Genomic DNA, 23,347 nt, shown 5'->3' with positions numbered 1-23,347 from the left:
AAAAGACTAATGTTTGGTCTAGAGTCGTTAATTAAGAAATGCCTTAGCTTTCTGATTAACTTAATTCATCCTTTGTTAAATTTGCTGAAAGTGGGATTTTTTTTTTGCTGGCAAACAACAAAGGCAACAGTTGCTAATTGGTACATTCCTATCCTTAACTTTATTTTAAACCTGACCTCACGAAAGACGTCTGCCTAGGAGAAATGCTGAGGCTAACATTCATTACTCAGCTTTGATTTTGCAGGGGTGTTTGAGGCAGAATGCATTCTCTACAAAGACACAGACAGAACTCACATCTCAGAGCTATTTACAGGCTTCTTCTGAAATTTGTTCAATTCTTACATGTGTGGGAATTGACACCTTTCTGAATCACTCCTGATTTCTTAACAGAAATTCTTTAAAAAGTCACAAGCATAAAATAATTGAGCCTGAGCTATTGATATAAAGCAAAGGAGCTCTGCTAAGTCAAAAGAACCATGCCAGTTATATTACCTTGGGATCTGGCCTCGAGGTACACAGGCAACCTCTGCTGGCCTCTCTGTGATGAGTTTCTGGTAGAATGAAACCAGCAACACCTTTGCAGCCTGTTTTAATTGGCAGTACAGAACTTTTCCCAGCATCGACTTTACCTTACAATGACTCACTTGAGGAAAGGATTAAATGACCTGCAGGACTAAGGCATACCCTAGCATGCTAACACATTCTTTTCTGAAGTTCAAGGGTCCCCAGCTACATCAAAGGGATCAGTTTTTCCTAAACACATAGTAAATGTAATGCCATGCTGATTCTTTTCACTAATGAATAGTCCCCCTCCTTTTAACAGAAACAGGACAGAGCATTATGCATTTGTACTGAACAGCACTGCAAGCGCTGATTCAGTACTTTGCTTTTTCTTTGTGATCATCTAATCTTACCTGCTATTCAGAAGTCTGCATGGAATTAGAAGCAGATAATCAGTCTCTTGAAATATTCTGCCATGGGAAGGAGTTCTATTCTTACATGAACAGATCTTGAAAAAAGAGCTGATAAGAACGGCTCTGGGCTTAGAAGTAGGAATGTCAAAACGGCACCACATTACCCTGCAAACCCACTGCCCTCTGTGCTCTCTGAGTCATAACTGCCCATTTTATCAGGCGCACCAAACACATGCTGCACGTTATCTTTCACACCACAAAGCCAGCAGAGCCATTACAGATGAGAAGGACTTGATTTGTGCCGTTACCACCACAGTCACCAGCTCTACTCTAAGCACAGCGTAAAATTCAGCCTTAGGTTCATCACATTCTCCTCCTGAAGACAACGAGATTCCACAAAGGCAAGCAAGAACAGCTTGGACTGTCAGCCCTTAAACTCTCCTTCTGTGTTTATTCAGAGTCAGCACAACGGGACGCTGGTTTCACACTCCAGCTTCTTTTCTAATACAAATAATGCATTGGTTATCAGTCAAAGACACTAAGGCAACACCAAAGGAGTCCTGCAGCATATTTATTGCAGCTCATCACATGAGAGTTCAGAAGCAAGCTGACTGACCCGTTTGAGTTCTGACCGTTAACATAATCACAGCAAGGCAAATTTTATCAGGAGTCACAGGGAGCAGCATCAACAGATCTCTTTGATGCTGCTTTTTGTAGAACAAGACTTTAAAGTAGCATTGCTATGAACAAAAAATAGTATGCAGTCTCTCAAAGCCCTGGCTTCTCTGAAGTCTGTGCTCCTTTCCAGGACACTATTCCCTGCCGGAGTCTACGCAGCAATCAGAACTGGGCCAGGACGCCAGAACTGCACTCTGGGCCTGCGCCGGCCAATTCCTTCTGCAACCCTTTTTAGCTACACGCAATTAACAGCCATTTGTTTGCCCACAGCAATGCCAAATAAATGCACTTGCTTTGTTTGTTTCTGTCATTAGTGGAGCTTCTCCTCTAGACAGTTAATGTAACTAAACTGCTCTGTTTACCCTTGGTGCGTTTTCCAGTGTTTCCTGTTATTCTTTAAAAGCCTGAGCCAAAGCCGGTGGAAAGCCTCCTACTGCCTTCAATGCACTGTGCGCTGCACCTCCGAGTTCTTAAGGTCATGTATACAATTCTTCATCAGAACCTCTACGACTCTCGACAGGTTTCCTATTAAAAGCCCCAAATCCGAGTTAAAGGATAACACTAAGGACTGGGGGAAACTGATTTAGGAGATGCTTTAAATTTTTTAAACAGCTGCAACTTTGTGGCTGGTAACAGACCACTTGAGAAAACCCAAGGATTATTATCATACGTTCCCTCCCTGGTGGGGAGACATTATGCAGTAGGGACAAGAGGCAAATTTATAGAAAATACCAGCAGTAAAAGAAGAGCTTTCCTTAAGAAAAAGGAAGAAAGAAGGTGGCAAGTGAAAGAAAGAATTATGAAGAAGAGAAGCCTGAAAAAAACACACCCAGAAGTGGAAACACCATGAGCTTCTACAGTCCCTCTGCTCCAAATAAGCACTTCAGCTGGCTGTTAATAAGAGCTTCTCCATAGGCTCCCTATGAAAGCCAAACCATTCTGTTTGTCACAAATAATTCAGGGTGAGTCAAATGCTGGTTCACTTCAGAAACGAGTGACACTCGGGACTGGCGAGGTGACCTGGCTGCTTACTGAAGTTCTGCACCACATACGATTGATTGCTCTCCACACAACTGGCACTAACCTTAAAGTCACCACTTCTCCAAAGGACACCGAGGCTGATCAGCTACCAAGAAGGAAATGAGGACAGTGGTGTCTTTCTCACTTCTCCACACAAAGAAAATCATGGGAGAGTCTTTCTGAAGAACCAACTCACAAATGGCTGCAACTATGTAAGGTCAGCAAGACATTAAAGAGGAAGAGCTCCTTGGGGCCACTTGCACTGCAGACCAACATGGACTCAAAGAATTGAGCAAAGGGCCTCCTACAGCAATGTCCCAAATATAGGGAGGGACAGAAGGCAGTGGTATCCCCTGCTCCAAGTGAAAAGCTCAGTGGGGCCCCTAAGGTTTTCACATTCTTGGCTGATCTTTTTTTACCGGAAAGCATGTTTTCTCTACCTGTGTTTGTAAGAGATGCCTTAGCCTGCAGATGCTCTCTGAAAGACTTCATTTCTGCAAGGCAACAGTGAGCTGCTAAGAGCTTTATGGAGCACCAGGAGTTGCATGTCACAGCAGGGTAGGTCACTACCGACCTTCTCAAAAGAGCATGAGAGAAGTCATTCCCTGTGACCCAGCTTGCCACGACACACCCAGAGGTAATGAGCATTAGCTGCAGAGCCAGGATTAAGCACAACATTTCTTTCTAAACCCCACTGGAGAAATATAAATGCAAAGAGCAGAATGGACAACATCCTTGCATGGTGCGAGAGGGAAGGGAGAAGGGGAGCTGTAATTTATCCACTCTGGCATCTCAGTGTGAGCGGGATGACAGTACCCCATGGAAAGCCTGCTATTTAGACACACTGTGGGCACAAATGCCATCTGTTTATCCCTATGAAGGACATAACTGAAGGACAAAATTCCTCCCTTTCCCACTTCCTGTCGGGTCTCCATGAATGGCTGAGAAGGGAGTCCCGTCTCTATAGTCCATCCAGTCTCAACCACAAAGGAAGATGCTGGTATAGAAGGAGGATGGTGCGTGGCTGACAGCTGAGAACACTCAACACGGCCATTAAACTCAAATCAATATAGGTCACTAAGCAGAGAATGTATGTCAACAGTTCTCAGCAGCTACTGACTTGGTCTGGACTTGAACCAGCAACTTAAAAGTGGGAGACAGTATATCACATAATCAAGCCTGTGAGCCATCCAGTTCCAAATCGAGTTCCATGTTAGGAATTTTTATTAATGTTTGAAATTGAAGCTGCATCACTGGAAAGATGCCTACTTCTGAACTGGTTCAACATGTTTAACATTTCAATATAAAATGCTGGTATCTTGCAAGTTACGGGGTTTCCAACCAGTTGAGAACAAAGGCACGAGAGCAGCAGAAGTGAAACGGGGTTGCTCATTAGAGCTGGAATTGCAATAGGAGCTGCGGTGCAACATGAGGACGGTAAGTTTAAGAGAGCGACCTAGGAAGGTGATACATCTGCAAGGCAACCGAAGAGAGGCAGAGACAGCCAGAGGGGCCAGAAAGGAGTCCAAGCAAGGCTTGGAGGGAAGGCAAACTAACAAATGCTGGGGAAACGCTGAGGTGAGCTGAGCTGGGGAGGAGGCAATGAAACAGCTTACGTAACCTTCTTACAAAACAACAGTCACCAAGACTGCTGGCTTAATGGAAAACAGGCTTTTTCGCCTTGTGCTTTTCAAACATGTAAACACAGTTGTTTAAATATAACTTGACTATTTCGGAAGCTGTCAGGAGGTACTTCGGGGAGCTGTGATGAAGAGAGAGAGATGACCCTACTTAAAACATTTGAAGTAATCAAAGATGGTCATTGTGTACATAATGTTATCTAGGCTAGGGGTGTTCAGGATGGGTGCTGAGCTATTGCGTTGTTTTTTTTTTTTATCATGTGAGACAATATTTAAAGGGAGCCATGACTACTGGACTCTTGCTTTCATAACCAAGTTTATGTCACTCTCCAGTAATGAAGTAACCAGATATTTTATATGGTTATCTACTCATCAAACAGCCAAGAAATCAACAACAGTGTGTGAGAACACACGAATGCTATGGTGAAAACCAGTGTGGAAAGCTATGGTTTATTCAGCTGCATGCCAGATCCAGCCCTTTATGATATGGTTTTCATTTAAAAAGAATTAGTTCTTTTGCCATGGAATCTGGAAGGCAGCAAATATGAGCTTGTGCCGCAAGGGACAGATAGCACACAAGAGACTGACATGGCAGGAACAGGCAGTTTGGCCTTTAACTTGCTTGAACGTTTCATCTAGAAGCTTGCAGCCCATGTGGTCCTAGATACCTGTAACAGAGCTGGCCAAACCCCACTGACATCAACAGCAGTCGTTTTATATGGTTTGACTGAAGTTAGACTAAGGCCATGAAGAACAGGGTGAACCATCTTATGATCTTCTCCCCAGAAATAGTATCACAAGCTGAAGTTGATCGATATACATACAAATAAACTTGTTGAAAACTCTACAGTGAAGAAGTAGTGTAGCCTCAGGTAAACATCCTTCTTCCTTCTGACCTTAATGCTCACTCCTTTCCAAGTCCCATGTAGTATCTAATACAAATCTTTACACATGAGCAGCTCAGCAGTACGCATTCAGACTCAGAAAGCACTGTGATTACACAGCACAGTGTAAACCATTCGGTAGCAACTCTCTCAGGACAGGTGGGGTCCTATCCTGTTTAGAATCCTGTCTCTTGAAAAGAAGACTTTTGAAGATGCAAAGTAAGGTACAACTCAGTTACCAGTGGTGAGCACGTAATGGCTGAAACACCCCACTCCCCTACTGCATAAGGACTCAAAAGTGGCCGTAGTGGTCCAGCCTGATTGTGCTGATGCAGAAGGGACTCACCTGAACCTATGCAGGCAATGGAGATGTGGGAAAGGCTCATGCAATGAATCCAATCACATGACCACTGCCCAAAATCACATGGGAATGACTGCCCAGGGCTAAACATGCTCCTCCTCTGTCCTCGCACCCTCCCAACAGGATCAGGAGCTCAGCACACTTAGCTTATAGTAACAATTCCACTGTCTTTTGTGTTCATGACAGCTCACAATGGCTGCCTTTCTTTTTCAGCCCTATGGGCCGTAACATCACACGGCATACAGATTCCTGGCCCCTTTACACTCCTAGAGCACTACCCCATCTCCGTGGCAATCATCCACACAGTTGCTAAACCCTTTCACATGCTTTGATACATGCCAACAACACAGAGGCAAAAAGTTTCTGACATAACAGCACCGGTAAGAGTCAAGGATTGCTTTAACACTCCAATTCCTGTTGAAGAGGTGAACACATACATATCAAAAACCACTCATTGTAAAACCTGTGTCAGTGACTTTTTACTGGGAATCACTTCTCTCAGGCTATCAATAAGGAAACACTGCCTAGTTTTCATGATCACCCCAGAGAAAGAATAACGTTATCGGACGGCCAAAGGGCAATGTCCCCATGAAAATGTATGCACTGAGCTGTTTCCTTTCCCTCCAAAAGATTTAATCCACTTCTTGGACATAAAAATGCTCTATGACTTGCTTCAGTCTGGTTACAGAAAGCAGGGAATCATTGCAGAGGAACACAGTGACTATGAATGAAGCAGTGGTGGGCAGAGAAAGACTCTGCTCATTTCTCTTTTCTGGTGAGCAGAGGCTGCTGTGCTCCATCTGTAGCTCCTTGTATGCAGAAAGCACCCTGGTGCATCGCACAAGTAACATGCTGAAGAGTAACAAGCTGTTTGCTTTCAGCACCGCCTGAAGTGGGTGAGAACGAGACCTCAGAAAATGTGACTGCATTTCCTCGGAAGATGAAAAGGGAATATAAATAGTAGAGTAGAAAAAAGACGAGATCCTGGGACAGCTGGGTGGGATTTCCCACCCACTAGGGAAGAAAGACAAAAGCTCAGTAAGAACTGCTGACAGATCTGTCACTCAAAGTGTTAGCAACCTAAGGGGAAGCTCTTCCATGCAATCACTTGAGCGCGCTTCCAAAACTCCTGTGAAACCAGTGAAAGCTTTCAGACAACTACATTAGTGACTGAGGGTCAGACCTGAACAAAGAGATGCAATGTGAGACATCCTAAGAAGAAAACGCAAGAAGGGAGAGATGGTGGAGCATATTTGCCAAATATGTGCAACGCAAGTAACCACAGATGTCCCACACTCTACCTCATCAGGAAACCACCCACTGCCAAGCGCTGGGGGAAGCGGGGCAGCCTGGGGAATGCTCTGTAGGAGTCAGGAATGCTGGCTGCCTTCCTTACACTGGGAGATGAATTCTCCATTCCTGTAGGTGGGAATGAGATGGCCAACATCAAAAGACAAAGAGGTGTGAAGCAACTGTAATATACATAATTCTACCAGGATCAAGTCTTCTGAAGTCCCCAGACAAGCCAGTGGATACATGCTTTATGGTTCCCAGAGTAGAAGTCGTCCTTTTCACAGAAAGAAAGATTTTCCAGCCTCTTTCTTTTATCCTCTTTCTTGGTCTATGTTGCCAATCGCTGTAGGCTTGCAGATGCAGTGCAAGAAGCAATCCATCCCACATTCCTCTTACACTGATTCACCAAAATTACAGGTGACTGTAGTGGACAGTAACAAACCTGCATGTTCTCTTTTGTTTGCAAGAATGAAAAAAAAACTGTCTAGAAAAAAAGGTTGCACAGAAATGCATGATCCAGTTCTATTAGTTGCAGTTATAATCTAGCAACAGCTCAGTCTGCAATAGTTCAGCTGAAGACATCTGCTATACATGGCATTTCCAGTGGTATCCTTGTCACAGCCACTTCCATCACTCAGGAGAGCTCCCCATCCTCACGGAAACTTTGTTTCCGGTAATGCTCCTCCTATACACCAGCTCCCTAAACTCTTGGGATTTTTCATAATGGTGCAGCTGGGAAAATAATTCATAATCCTAGAACCATCTGGCCTTGGCTGCTCATAAATGATTTTAAAAGCTCAGCACGCTATCTCACTTAGTCTCACTCATTTGATCAGCAGGGAGAGACTTGATATTAAACAGGAACATTGTAAATTATGGCTTGGTATCAAAGCAATTTGGAAATGATATGTTCAGACCAATACTGAAGTGGAATTCTTTGGGAAGTGGGTGGGCCTGGTTGCCTACAAACCTCAAGGCTAATGAAGTCAAATTTGCTTTCATATTGTCTAACAATGCCTCATGAAGAAAGTAAAAAGCAACTTGAAAAGACATACTCTTGCTTTGAATAACTTTGGCTTGAACATGTTAATGTGAAGACAAATTACAGAGAAACAAAAAAGTCTGTTATCTTCATAAGAAGATAGCTGTTCAGAGGGTCTTTAGCTGGTAAGAGGTGCAGCATGCATGTCCTTTAACTGATGACAGCTTTCTGGAGACTGTGTTCGAGTTTTTCTTGTGTGATTCTGTCCGTTACACTCAGAGGAGCTGCCTGCAATAACGCATTTGGCAAACTTGGTAAGGTTACTTCAACAAACACCATAAAAATTTCAGAATGAGCTCCAGGTATATACTTACGGTATAAAAAGAAAATGTGAATATATTTTCCTCAACAAAAAAGTTTTATTTCTTTGAATGGAGAGAAGCCTCAGGATCATATCTGGATTAGTATTGAAAAAGTGTCAATAAGAGTGAAATAATGGAGAAAGAGGTAAAAAAAAATATACCCAATGGAGAGGATGACACTTGAAATCAGTAGATGGGAGTTGATGCTCATGTACACAAGCAGAAAAGCAGAAGACGAAGTCATTTTATAATGCTCCTGTAGGAAAACCCAGTTTGCCCCATTACTTTAAAGCTACCAAACCCAGACAATCTGCATTCTTATCAAAAAATGACCGTTGATGACCACGGTGGCTCATGATGGACACTAGGGAAGAGTTCTGCCCTCTTGGGCTCAATCTATCCAACATTACATAGCAAGCAGCTTTACTTGAGATAAAGGAGGCTCTAGGCAGGAAAGAATTTACTCACTGAAACGTGCAAATGCTTGTGTTTTCAAGAGAAAGGAAGGAAGCTGTGCTTTTCCTTTGGAGAAAAGATACTTTTCCTAAGTATAAAGACTACCTAAACTAAGAAGCAAACTGCTTCTAGGGAGCACTTCTTTATCTTGTCTAGTTTTAATGTGTATGATTAAAATGAGTATTTAAAATGCCAGATTAGAAACCTGCCACTTGACTAGCTCTCTCCAGAGTAATGTTGGCAAACAGTAGGGTGGTAGGAGGGGAGCCCAGTGGCAGCAGGTGGAAGAGACAAGGCAGGCTTTGGACTCTCACTGGCAGGTGAGAGTCGGCTACCAGAGGGGGAACATCAGAAATTTCTAAGAGGTCAAACTGCTGCATATGTAAATAAGATCTGGCACACAAAGTGAGTGTCTCAGTGGACTTCAGGGCAGAGAAAGCAGGTACAGTAAAAATTATGCATTTTTAAGACTCGACACCTTGAGCTAATTAGAGCCCAGCAGGAAGGAAACTTTCCAGGCAAAGATGACACAGTGAGAACAAACCATTACGATCAGACTCCTTTTGCTTTGATTTTTTTTTACCTAAACAAGAACAGAAGCAGAAAACTGTGGATTATTCTTATTCTTGGAAACTGGGATTCAAATAAAGACATAGATGACAAAACTCTCTGCTGGGTTGGATTCAGCAATGGGAAGAGGCCCAGCATCCGATGTAGGGAGGATTTTGCAAATGGAAAGGGATCCATGAGAACAAAGAAGACCTGTTTATTTTGTTTGTCTAGTAACCTCTTTTTGCTGAATTTTATTCCCCAACACAACTGTTGGCCAAAAGGCAGCCAACCTTGTTCCACTACAGTGCAGCCTCCACTGACATAACGGTAAAGGGAACCGCATTTTCAGAGGCAACATCATTTCCACTGGCAGTGCTGCTGCCGAGTTACTGCCGAAGGCTTTTCCAAGTGACAGTCTGGGATTTATCACCTTCCCCAGCTCTGCAGTCATTTTCACCTGGAACCTGTTGAACTCAGCAGGCCAGGCAGACAGCACGGGTTACAGGCTACTGGAACCCAACTGCTAATGGAAAAGTAAATATTTCACCTAGATTGCTGCCCTTATATAAAACCAAATGATTATTTGGTAAATGGCACTTGCAAACCTAACATTTCCCATGTTGGTGTGTACTGTAGAGGTTGCACAATGGGGGACTTGTACTGTCCACATGCTTTGGGTCACTGGGTGCACAAGGCCATTGCCAGCAAAGCCAATGAAGTATGAAATCAGAACCCTTGTAGCAGGAAGCATAAGCAAGATTTGCCAAATCATTACAGCCCAGCTATTTAACATGGCTTTGGCTTACTCAGCAGAATAAGCTTTCAAAAAGAAAGTCCTAGCTGGCAAAGCCACAAAGCGATTGATTAAACAAAAACTGTGTTGTCTGGGAGTTTCTAAATGACTGTCGTTTGCCTGTTTGGTGCAGTTTTATTATGTTAAGTAAAGCTGTACAAGATGCTCAAAAACAAAGAAATTAGAGGGACTGCAAGAGAACACTGCTTCACTAGGGTTTACACAGACATCCTTCACAAAGAGTAGAGCAAAACCATAGAAACCCTTGCACAGAACCACACTAATGCTTGCCACGGGAGTCCAGAAAGCAATGGGAGGTGGACATTCCCACACCCAGTTTCAAGGAGGTCACACTCCAATACTGTAAATAAACTATCAAACTTGGAAGATATAAGGGTGAGAAAAGATACGCATGATGGAGAGAAGCTATGCCACTACCATGCTAGTATTAGCAGGCTCAGTAACTGCACCTGTAAATCATAGAATCACAGAATGGTTTGGGTTGGAAGGGACCTCAAAGATCATTTAGTTCCAACCCCCCTGCTATGGGCAGGGAAACCCTTCACTACACCAGGTTGCCCAAAGCCTCATCCAACCTGGCCTTGAACACTTCCGAGGATAAATAACTTGCAGTTTTACATAAAACTAAAAAATCTCACCCAAACCCAGGTCTATTACCCAGCGTCTGGTACATGATGTCACTCGAACCTCTCCATTTCTCCCTCCCAATCTTCTCTATGTGAGTTCTGTATATGATTTTCTTTATGTGACTTTTCTCTACGTGATATCCTACTGTCATTGAACAAACAACTTGCCCAGACGAGGTTAATAAAACAAGGATACTCTGCTTCTGGGATTCAAATTAAATTATTCAGGTATCATGTACAGTATCGTGTTGGACAAACACACCTCTGTTTAGTGATGCTCCATCACTACCTCTTCCTCGGGTCAAACCATCCATGCTTGCAGAAGTCTCCACTGATTTTTTTTATTTACATATACATATACCTGCCTTTGATTTCTGCTCCCTTTTCACTAACTTAGAACACAGCTTTCAGAAAGCTCTTATCAAGCTACTAATATCAAGGTCCTTACATATATAATATTTTCTTTTTTTCGTCTAAACAGGCTCTTCAGTGTGTTACTAAAAGCGGAAAAAGCATCTCCTGAAATTTTAGGCTATACCTAGTTCTCTCTCAAAACCAGAACACATTATTAAATAATTGCTTCAACTAGATCATATTGATTCTGATTCACAAATGTGTATGACGAAATAGGCAGTGTTCCATTATGTCCATTTGGAGTTGTACACAGAAGGGCAACTTCACTGTGAAAATGTGCTTGCAATTATCTGTGGAAGAAGAATGAAACCTGGGAGGAGGGGAACAAGAAAAGGGAGCCTGGGAACAGAGAGACATTCCACAACAGCATTACAACACGAATGGTAGAAAATAAAATTAGCAACTCCAGGGTGGGTACAGATCATTGCCAGCATTTTTGGCCAGCCTCAGGATATGTCTACAGGGCACTCAATCACTCCCAGGAATCCTGTGACTGCAATATACTGGGACAGCAACATACTCCTCTGAGATTTAAAATGGAGAGTGCTGGCACTAGTAGAATGTAGCTGGGACAGTAACTGCCTGAATCAAACTACGCAGCTACTCAGGAAGTCTTGGTGTAGCAACACAGTGAATAGTACCTGAGCTTGCAGGAGTAAAGTTTGCATGGGATTGCCTCTGGCTTCAGTCCTTGGGATCCAACTGACCTGGATTTTCAATCGCTACAAATGCAGACATCTAAGTTCCAATACACTGTCTTTTGCAGGATGGTCAGAACAGCCACACCGGGTTTTACAAAGGCACAGAGGGAACCGTGCCACAACTCTCCACCACAAGACAGAATCTGCATCCAAACTGCCAGCAGTGCCGTTGGAGACGTATATGCAGTCACAAGACAGGTCCTGTCAGCCACAGGCTGCATCCCTGAGCCACCACATAAATTGGATACTACCCTACAGGCCCATAAGATGGGCACCTCTTTGCAAGGTCTCTCTCTGGTGAAACATTCGTGTGCAAGAGTGAATAAGACGTCTGTAGGCATGTGTTAAGCTAGAGTCTTTACCTACATGCTGAAATACTACCCTATGCATAGAAGTTTGGCTTAATCTGCAGAACAGAGGGACTAGAGCTAAAATTGAAGTTGTCCAGATAAGCCTGAAATTGAGACTTCGGTGCTTCTACGTGTTGATTCTGCAACTTCAGTAATATTGCTTTTAATGCCTTTTGGGAGGTAAGAAGTAATCTGGGGACAGACTGCTTCCTGGCAATTAGTTGGTGTACTTTTGCAATAGCAATGAAGAAAAACATTCCACAGAAATCCAGGTCAGGCAGAACCTGCCTGATAAACGTCGGAATAACTCATGCCTCTGCTCTACTTCAAACAGCAGCTGCAAAATCTGCCTTCTTTGCCGTGACTGATGTCGCCGTCGGCACCATAACGCTCTAAGACCCCACTGGTTGCTTTGCTTGTACTTCTGAAAACCAGCTCTTTACCAATGCCATGAAGAAATCCTTGCGTTTGCCATTATTACAGTGCAGATGGTCAAAAAAGCAACACAGATCAGAAAAAGAAGCCCAGATGGGAGCTTTTCTGAAAAATAGGGTTCATGTTTGAAGTTGGCCAGGATATAAACTACATTCAGCTGCCTACCTCGGCAGAGCCGTGTGTTCAAGGCTAGACTATGGTCTGCTGCCCTAAAAAAGACAGAAGGTTGTGCTGGTTTTCCTCTTTCAAAACAGCTTCTCCGCTCTCACATCTTGCATCGTAATGTTACAATCTCAAGATAAAATGAGAGAATTTGTAGCAAAGATCTCTCCATTTTTATATCGTTTCCAGAACCACCCCTTCATGCCACTACCATGGTCTGGAGGCTGGCTCCATTGCTGCCAGCACGGAGCTGACTGGAATCACGAAACAGACTGCTTAAGAAAAAGAAACTTGTTTGTATCAACACAGCGTGTGCTCTGCAGCGCTACCTGACTGCTCAGATCAGTGACCCGTTTACTCTGGTGGCCCTCAGCTTCCACATGAAACTTTTCATTTTTAAAATGCATTATGACCAAATCTTTATAAACGGCAGGGCAGGGGAGAAGGGGGCCTGTTCATTTCCTGTTTGGTTCTTAGGAGTTAAGCTCGTATGCCTGCACCACAACGACCTGCCTTTGCCAGTGTGAGTGCCACAGGACACTATTCTGGACCTTTTGGATCTGCCCAAGACACATTCCCCTCCAGCCTGCAATGTTTTCACCTTCTGCCTTACAAGTATTTGCGTAACAATCTCCCTGCTGGGTGCTGCACTAGACAGATCAGGGAAGTAAGTTTATTCACTATTTATTAGTGTAATTATCAGGCCACAAAGGGAACATCCAGGGAGGCTTTTCCCTTACCTGCAACACCTCTACTGCTCGAGACACACCACAAAGGCCATGCATAATCATGCAGCAAATAATTACGCACCCTAAAGTAATTTTAACCCAGCTACATCTATCAACACTTAACATCTAAAGCAAACAATCATACTGGGCAGAAACCTGCCAGTTCTAAACTCTTCTCTCCTCTGATTCTAAATCCAGAGCAGTTTGGTTTATGCACTACGGGCTTTTTACCTTTGGACTTGTTTTTGTCCTCATCTGTTTCAGCTTCAAATTTGAGGCCATGTGGTTTCAGACTGTTGGCAACGGGCTGCATCTTGCTTATTGTCAGTTGATTTTGATTCACTTCTTAAGGGCATCTGACACGGCGTGGCTTCCAGCCATACCACCTCCGGCTATTCTCTCACCATCTAGGCAGTGCCAGGTTCCGCTAGCTCATGAATGGGAATGTTCCCTCCTCACCCAAGCCTGCCCCCCATCCCACAACGGGAAAGCTGAGGCTGTTGAAAGAAACAGGAATGGCAACAAAGCTGGCATTGTTGTCCTGAAAAACCACTGGCTACAGCCCACCCGCTTCATATAGGGGATAACGGATATAAGGATGAATCCCAGCTTTTGTTTAAAAATCTTATTTTCCTTTTTGTTTGGAGAATGACTTGAAAATGGTAACAATGTCACTGCTGTAGGCAACAAGAGAACAAGGGGAGGGGGAAGTGGCACTATTTTTCTAAAAGCCACAGTTGTTCAGGGTGGTCTTTCGGGTATGAATCTCAGATCAACTTCACACTGGTGTAGTTTACGGAGGAGGAAGGAAGCACCATTCAGGATCCTGTTGACAACAGCAGGGCATTTTCAAGCTCTTACTGATGGAGTTGCCCTGCTAGTCTGAGGAAAGATGAGAGTAAGAAAGTGCTCAGCATATTAAGCTATTTATAATATGAAGGCCTTGGACTTACACTTTTTATGACTTCAGGGACCACTGTGATCTCTGCTTTGTGTAGGTCAGAACACAGTACTCCACCCAGCAATCCCTGAATAAGAACAAACTAACTGTGGTTATATTGAAGTGTGTTATTTTGAAAGACATCCACTATTGACCATGCTGAATAAAGGAACAACACTTGCTGAGGGTCCCTTCTTGTATGGTAAGAAGTTTATGATTCACAGCCTCACCACATATTCCGTGGTCTCTACCCTGCCTGTTATCTTTTTGTAACAACGAGATTTTCCTCCGGGACTCTTTGTAGGAAAAACTGTATTTAAATACAAATGGGTGCTCCCTTTGTGTTCATGGACCAAAATTATCCCTCCAGATTTGAAGATATAAATACAACAGACAAAAGTTCTATCAGTCACCCCACCGTCAAGCAACAACAACTTGATAGGTTAAACCCGAAGTCAAACTATAAGCATCACCCTAAAGAACCTATTTAATGATGTCTCCATGTTTTCTCAGTGCAGCTGTCCGTAATAGCATCTTTTGCAGTGAGTCCAAATGACATTCGTGACAGATTAGGAATCTGACACAATTAGTAATCCATTCACTTTTTCCAAAGTCTACATCAGAAACTATCTGTGAATGCCAAACTGAGCTTGTGAGCTCCATAGACATTTGTTAGTCTTAGGGCAAGAAGTAATAAATCTCAACTTTTCTATACTCATAAGGAAATCAGTCTTCAATAAAGCCCACAGTTATGGCTCTCCAAAATTTATATTTTTTTCCAATATGGATGTAAGTTTTGATTGGATTTTTTTTTTAAATTAAGAAACTTGCACCTAGTTAGTGCAAGTTTTCCTTGGTTTTCATTTTTAAACCTGAAGCTCATGTCAGCTTCTTTGTCTTCATCTCTGCAACGTGTTTTCTTACATTTCACAGTCACTTAAAAACTACAAGTTTGTAGGTAAAGTGTGCAAACAATCCTTCTATTTGCACAAGATGTGCTGAAACAGGACTGCTCAGAACATCTTGTTGCAGTTCAAAACCAGACAAATAAGGAGAGGTCTGATACATAGTAAGGTCAATGAAAAGACTCCTGTTGACTTCAATACCAGAAAGGCACCAGTAAATTGACCAGACTTTGAAACAAGCCACTGGTGGGTGACAGTATAGAGGGATGATTTTGGTGCTCAGGTTAGATGATAAGAGATAGATGGCATTTTTTGCCTTTGTTTTGATTTGGCACACTGGGGTTTGATTACACATGCTTATGGCTGGGATTAAGCCAGAGAAGAGAGGGCAGAGGGCTGAAGAGCTCGCTCCAGTGTGTGACAGAGAATTGTGACTCACTGTGAAACAGGTCCCCAAAACACCTGTGGCTGCAGAATCCTGCCAGCAGCTTCTCTAACTTAACCCAGCTGGCTGCCACATTTGGAGCCTTCCCAGCTCACGTGCCTTCTGAGACCTACATTCCCCAGACACCTTAGGTCTCCAGACTGGCTCTTACAGACCCTCCAAACCTCTCCAATACTCAAGTACTCTTCCCAGTCTCTCTCGCCTGAGCATGTTCTAGTCCCTTCTCTCTCAGTAAAGGGGCTCATGAGGCAGCTCTATTAGAAAACGCAGTCTCCTTTGTCATTTGTCCTTCTTCACCTGCAATCTTCATTTAAGCTCTCCATCTCTCCTCACGACGGGATCTATGACTGCTGAAGCAGAAGACTCTCTGCACATCAGCACACTCACTGTCGAAATTCTCCCAGGCATGGAACCCAAGCCACCCTCTGTCAACTCCTTTAGACGTTTCATATCCACCTCTTGACATAGTTTTCCAAGACGGAGGCAAAGAGAGAAAACCAGCAGAGAAAGGACATTACGGTCTTACCACCGAAATTGCACTCAGAAAAGAAAATGGAGTTTGCCATTTTCTGAACAGATGGAGAGCTGTATCTGAAAGCATTACATCCCCTACTTATGTTGTGGATTTTTTTGCAAGGCATTATTAGAAGGAAGCTTGACAGTTCTCTGGGAAACTTGGCAAACACCAGGGCAGACCAGTCTCACTCTTTTACACAGCTGGATTTTCTGCAGCTCAAGTATTTTTCCCTCCTGCTCTTGGCCCATCCAAAGATGAGTGCTGAATTTCCCTTAGCATTACCCACGGGTTAATTTGTTATTAAGTTTAGGCTCAGTTTAACATCTTGGCATGGAATTTAAATAAAACCAAAACCAAATGTCCTTCATTTCTGCTGAAACCACCCTCGGTTTGGCTCAGCTGCCTTTGGTGTCACTGGCGGGTGAACAGGAGATTAATTTTCATCTTGTCATTTTTGGTAATAACCTAAATATCCTCCATGCAACTTTGAAATACATTGCCATAAAATAATTATTTGTCATGGAACAAGATTGGCCAGAATCTCAACATGATACATTGGCCCTGATTTAGCTGTCAAATACTTGGTTGCTGTAGGAAAGGAAGATACAACAGACACATAAACAATAGGAGTCCAGAAGGGCGCAGACAAAATTTATGCACAGCTTCTTACTGAAGGAACAATGGTGAGACTTCCCACCTTCCATCCAGAGAGGCGAAAGGAAGGAGTGCTTGCAAATCTCACAGGCACAGCCCTAGCCCCTGTATAAATGTCTTCCTCGTCTAATTCTATCCCTTCCACAGCCTAACTGTGACACAGTGCAGCAAGAGTGATGCCAACGGAAAGGGAAAAAGCTCGTATTATGAGCAAGTGCATATTACGCTTAGCCTGGAAAGCAGTGGATGCAGATGCTGACTTTTGGGTTAACTCATTAGCCACAGTAAGCGACCCTTCCAGTCAATTTTGTTTTCTTCTGTCTATGGGATATTTACAGGCAGCTTTAGAAAGTCTTCAAAGGCATCTGCAGAAAGTACCCGGTTATCTCATTCTGCAAATTTCTCTCTGATGAGGAATTATCACATTTTTTGCTGTTTTTTTCCAGTCAGTGTTCAAAGTGTGTTAGTTAGCTGTGATTGAGCTGATAAATCAAGTTATGTGATTTCTTTCTGTTGATCAAATAATATTGCTTCAGGGCATTTCCAAAATACCAATGTTTACAATTTCAGCCACAGTAGATTACTTCACAGGCAGAGATGAAACCATTACCAAAGTATTTAACTATTAAAATCCTTGACATAGACACCTGAACTTCAGAAAAAACTTCGCAAGTTCAAAGATTTTGAAGTTGATGCTGATTTTGTGGACCTATTCTACAGCATAAATTTGTCTCTAACTACTACCATCAATCATTTAACAGAATAAGGCCTTTTTGTGCTACTCGAAATCAAAATACAGAGTAGAAAATAAGGGAGAATCAAACAGAAAGGTTTATGTGTGCTGAAATGAATATTTAAATGTCTCCTAAAAATTAAGTTATTTATCAATCTGCTAGATTTATGAAATCATAACAAGCATGCCACACTAGTAATTTCACTTGTATGGCTTTAAATAAAAGTATGCTACAGTGGCATCAGTAAAGAAACAAACAGAAGGACAAGTTCTTACTTGTGCCCAAGTTCATGTGCAATTGTAAACGCCAGATTGAGACCATTGTCTTCAGCAAGAACACACTTTCTCTTGGCACTGCAGACACCTCCCAGGTAAGCAATTCCTGCAACAGAAACACAGAGAATGTTCTCATCAGAATCAGTGAAACAGCTCATTCACTCAAAACATACAGCAGTTACTCAACCAAAATGATAAAAAACGTGCCCAGTGTGAAAAATATTAGAGCAGTTTGCACACAAAATTATCTGAGTATTTTGTTCATCATGCTGTTGAAAAATCAGTCTAGAATTTTGTCAGGCAGGAAACAAGTTAAACACACTCACCTTCTCTGCTTTCATTGGAAAATATATTTCACAGTCTCAAAAATGTATTTCACTGACCCAAAAATTCATCTAAGCTTGTCTATTAATGCTCCCTACCACAATGTTAGAAGATGCAGTGAAGTAGCCTTAACAAGCATTTAAATGGAGTTCTCCTGATTTTCAGAATAAAGTTCGGGAGAGGGAATAAAACAGTAAAAGCAGAAACTCTCTGAAAAGATCTTACATTTCCCCTTATTTTCATACTTAGAGAAGAGTGGCAGAGTCAGAAAAGCTGGCAGACTCCTGATGGTGAGTCACAAAGCCAATGTAGGTGGCAGAAGCCTTCTATGACTTAGTGGAATTTAGGATTTGATCCCATGCTCAGTACTCTCTAGGTCTGTTTGTGTGGGCACCACAAATGGTCGTAGGCTGAAGTAAAAAAGGAATTCGGAAATCACTGTACGAAACTTCTGCTATGGAAAAACAATAGTCCTCATATGCCCTTCCCGCAGCCCGACTGTCTACTGTAGAAAGTGCCATTGTATTTGGAAACATTCTGATGGCACCACAGGCCACACACAGGACAATTTGCTGACAAGATTTTGTTTCATCTGCCACCTAGAAACCACAGTTAAGCCATTGGGAGTTATGCACAAAGGTTAAAAGCAGAGCCTGAGCCTAAGGATGTCTCTATTCCTACAAGTCCTCCACTGCCAAATGAGCACACAAACAGTTGGAGTGTGCACACAAACCACAATTTCAACGCAGCAACCTAAATGCTGAGTGCATCCTGCCACTTCACACATCCTTTTCCCATGCTGGAAGAAGGGGGAGTGTAAGGATCTTCCACAAATGCCTTTCATTTTTTTCACAGCACATGTACTTGCTTATATTTAACAGAAAACAAGAAATTTATTTCCTCACTGCAATACTGTTCTCACTGAGGGGTAGCTCGGATCTAGCTGCCTTGAATGAGTAGACCACAACCATGCAATGGAGACATGATCTCTTTTTTTTTTTTCCCCCCCTCCAAATGGTGTAAAACTTTAGACCTGGAAGAAGTCCAGTTCTGTTTTTATGAGTTTTGCCAACAATATGGATATGGATATTTGTTGCCAAGGGAATTCTGGATGGAATGAAGGGATGGGCAATAGCCTTTTAACTCAGCACTAGCAGCAGAGCGTGAAGGCAGTGCAGAAATCAGACACTAACGTTTGCTTACTGCGGAAGGCGAGATTCGTACCTAGCAAAGCACCGATTTGCATACCACACAAAAAATGAAATCAAGATTTAACCTTTTTAAATCAATAACCACAGAAGGCTGGATTTCAGCACTCCTCTTAAACTGCCTTGCTTTTTACTCATGGAATAGTCACAAGGATGTCAAGGAATTGCTCAGGAAGTAATATGTTACTTTGAGAAAGAGACTGCAACCTCAGGCCACACACCTGATGGCCTAATGAACGGGCCATAGAACAGAATCTCAGCTGTAGGTGTCCGTAGTGTTTCTTGGGCTATGAACACGCCTTCTGTTTCTTTCAAAGATCACAAAACATTCCTGTTGATTTCTGAAAGGGAAGTAGATATTTCTCCTGATTTATATCTGCTTCCGTGCACCCTTAAGGCAACTTACAAACAATAATACTCTCACCAATAACAGCCTTTTTCTTCCAACCCTATGTGGGATCAGCAATTTCTGGGAACCCTTTTGGCAGAAGGAAAATACTGTTTGGGAAAATGTTAGTTTATTGTAAAACCAATAGCAGAAGGTCTGAGATTAAGAGGAACTGCCAGATTTTGGTTAAAGCGAAGCAAAAATTGAATATTTGAATCACAGAAGTTAGAGATTAAAAGGAACAATTAGGTCACTCAGCCAACCTTCTGCTTCTTTAGATTCGTGCCTTTGTACATCTTTGGGTTCTTGAATCCTCTCCCAGAGTGCACACATGAAACAGGGTACTTGGAAGGAAGGATGCTTCATGCCAAACAACTAATCCATTCCACAGCTGCCTCTCCACTGGGGCATACTGTGTTGCCACATCAGACGAAACTGTGATGGCCCATCAGCTGCTGGTAATCCCGGTCACCAGCTGTGAGAGAGGAAGACAAGGGAGGGCTGCTGACTTCGCCTTCACTCAGTAGCTTACCCAGCCCAGGCTCTGTCGCAGTGGTGTGCCATGACCCTATGGCACAACCACCATCTCCTCAAAAGTTGCTCCGGGAGATCCTTCTACCTTTTGGGGATGAGGCAAACATAGCTCTGCAGTAAACTGACGGAACTCAGGTGAAATACACTTCTACTCAATAGGGAGGGATATTTTGGTTACCTTTCAACAGTTTTAGGTACAGCTAACAGCAATGACCACAGCAGAATTTTTACTGAAAGTGTTTTATTCCCACGACTAAACCTGATTATTCCGCCTTTCTCTTCCATTTCACCAGTGCCAATACATTTCTCAGTTGTATCTGACACAGGAGGTTTTAACTAGAAGCAACAAACCAGTACTGCACCTTGAGCTCAGCGGTCAATCAGGCAAGCCAGTTTAGCTTGAAATGATTCATGCTAATTTCCTTCTGAAAAATTTCATAACATGAGGCTGAGTCAATGTTTGCTGTCTCTTGGAGATGGAAAGGGGCAATATTTCCATGTTTGGGAGATGTGGTCTAGCAAAACAGTCTAGAGTTCGGTCAATATATTAAAAGAGGTTAAATATCAATTGAAATGTCAAATACATTACCTCAGGTGGTAATTCTTCTGAAGTCTTTGTTTAGTGGTTCTAATACCCACTGAAACTGACTGGCAATAAGACTGCTTGGTGCCAAAAGCCTCGTTATTCAAAGCTGGAAAACTAACGATTAAGGACTTGTACATCCACCAGTGGCTAAAAAAGAAGTGACTGTGCCTCAGTTACAGACTCTTCGTCATTTTTATTAGTTATTTTAAATGTTCAATGTGAATTCTGTGTGGTCATTTTATAATACATGCAATGACCAATTTAAAAATGTAGACATCTAAAATTAGTTTATTGTTACAATTATTAAAGACTTCTGTGGCAGTGGAGTCCAGGGATCAGAAAATTTAAGAACAGAAGTGGACTGGGCCGGGACACTCATAATCCTAGGAGAGCAGACAGCAGAAACTTTGCGGTACATGAAATGAACTCAGTGTGAAGTCCAGCTCATTAACTGCCGAGTGCTTATTAATAAGTCATTCTGGAACAGCAAGCCAGTTATAACAAATCGTTGTAACATTTTAAGCCTGAAAAAGCTTGCCTCAAAAATGTTTTTGAAATACATATTTTCTATCAAACTATTTCCTAAGACTATAATTTTCTTATGGACCCATAGATTTAACCATTAATTCTTTCATTAGCACATAAACAGCAAATATGCTACTGATCTGCAAACATAGTACAGCTCTTTAGCAAATATATCTGAAGATAAGATATAAGATATTTATAAGATAAATGCAACTTTTTTGTAACCCAATCCAATGATCAATTTAATTGATATGAGAGAAAAATACACCTTTAACGGACAATTCTATTAGTAGAATGCCTTGGTAGCTGCGTTAATATGATTTATTTTCTTTATGGAGATGAATGAAAACTGCTGTTTGCCTCTTAAAATTCCAGATTTTTATCTGAGCCTTTCAAGTCTGCAGAACTGGAATAGAAAATTCCAAGAATTCAGACATGTTTGTGAAAATCCTGGCTTGCTGCAGTTCTACCAGGCTGGAAACAATGTAAAAGGAACTTCTCTTATTTGGTAATTTTGCTTCTGGCCCTGTCTAGGAGACAGGTGTGTGAATTTGAAAAATAGGGAAGAAAGTTGAAGTGGTTTGTTTGTTTTTTTTTTTAAAAAAAAACCCACGCTTTTCCTGTGCCCGTGCACAGAATGGCTTTCTTCAGGTAAAAAAAGTCCTTATCTTTCCAGATACACCTCTAACTGCCAGCCGTTACCACAAATCTATTTTTAATATCAAAAAAGGTCAAGCAGGAGCATCAGTAGAGGGAAAGGAAAGTCAATTACCATTTTTGCTATTACCAACTGTGATGTTTTTTTCCTTTCCTTCATGAGAAATTGCATAATTACAGCCCAAAACGTCCGTGCTTGGGTTTGAACACACAAAGCTATCTGCCCTTCTACAGCAAACCTTAGGACACAGGCAACTGTATAAACTTAGATTCATCCAAAAAGTTGTCATACATAAACAGTTTGCAGCTGTTGGCCTTTCTGCCAGCTAACGAGCCCTCTGCTAGCAGTATCTCCAAGGGGAATGATTACATTTATCCTACCAGCTCAGCTAGGCATTAGGATATTACGTACTTGCCACAGTGATAGCCAAAGCTGGAAGAAGACAAGTTCTGGTCCATGGGTTCACATTTCACCCTATTCAAAACACCCAGGGCTTCCTTCTGATGATTGTGGAATATTCACTCAGCAAGTGGTTTGCCCAGGTACTCCAGCTTTCAACTCTCTAATGTCTTTGTTTTCATTGCACTCCTAATACTTTAATCTCTTCTTTTGCCAGCCACCTCTGGATACAGAACTTTATTAAAACTTGGCTAGCTTTCCTCTTCTCGATGTATGTGCTGTTGGGAAGGGAGCCAAATTTGGAGTCCTGAAGTGTTCTTGGCACAGATGGAGACCCACTGCGTATCCGCATGCACAGAGCAAACCTCCCATTCCCCACCATTACTAGCTTGGTGTTGAGCTTACGTTTTTCTCATCCTCCCACGATTTTCAATTTGTGTAGCTCACACATTGCCATCAGTTGCACTCCTGTAGCCTCTCTTAACATCCTACACAAGTAAAATCCGGAAACTCTAGAAGTGATTCATGCTCTGCCTTTCCGCTCAATAGCAATGATATGTTTGACAGAGATGCCTTGCCTGTATTTACACATCGAGTCAGTCACCAAGGGAATCTTTCAGAGCTTATGACACTTAAAAATGAAAAATACTTTTCCTTTCTATAAAGGCTACATATAAAAGGTTCAAAAATTTAAATAAGATTAAAGAAGTAGTACCCACTAAACTGCCTCCAAGATAGGTAATAACACAATCCCTGTTCTAAAGCTGAATAAACAGAGGTCCCAAGAAGCCAGCGGTATCCACATGAAAAAGAACAGTATCCATGGAAGGACCCTCTCCAGCATGTACAACACAGAGAGCCTAAGGTTGTTACCATGACTATC

General features: G+C 42.3%; 1 protein-coding gene across 3 annotated transcripts in view; it reads right to left on the bottom strand.

Moving 5' to 3' along the window:
- ADAMTS17 (ADAM metallopeptidase with thrombospondin type 1 motif 17) overlaps nucleotides 1-23,347 on the bottom strand; it is a 189,827-nt gene that overhangs the window by 96,967 nt on the left and 69,513 nt on the right. For 2 of the 3 annotated variants that reach the window (XM_086620323.1, XM_086620324.1), the window contains exon 8: nucleotides 17,843-17,948. In XM_086620323.1, the coding sequence (XP_086476449.1) occupies nucleotides 17,843-17,948 (106 nt within the window). Of the gene's footprint in view, nucleotides 1-914; nucleotides 918-17,842; nucleotides 17,949-23,347 lie in introns of all 3 variants that reach the window. The other variant, XM_086620322.1, reaches the window with a different exon arrangement.

This window comes from Tauraco erythrolophus, chromosome 14 (genome assembly GCF_009769465.1).
Source record: "Tauraco erythrolophus isolate bTauEry1 chromosome 14, bTauEry1.pri, whole genome shotgun sequence".
Taxonomy (NCBI): domain Eukaryota; kingdom Metazoa; phylum Chordata; class Aves; order Musophagiformes; family Musophagidae; genus Tauraco; species Tauraco erythrolophus.
This window is presented reverse-complemented; position numbering and strand designations above follow the sequence as displayed.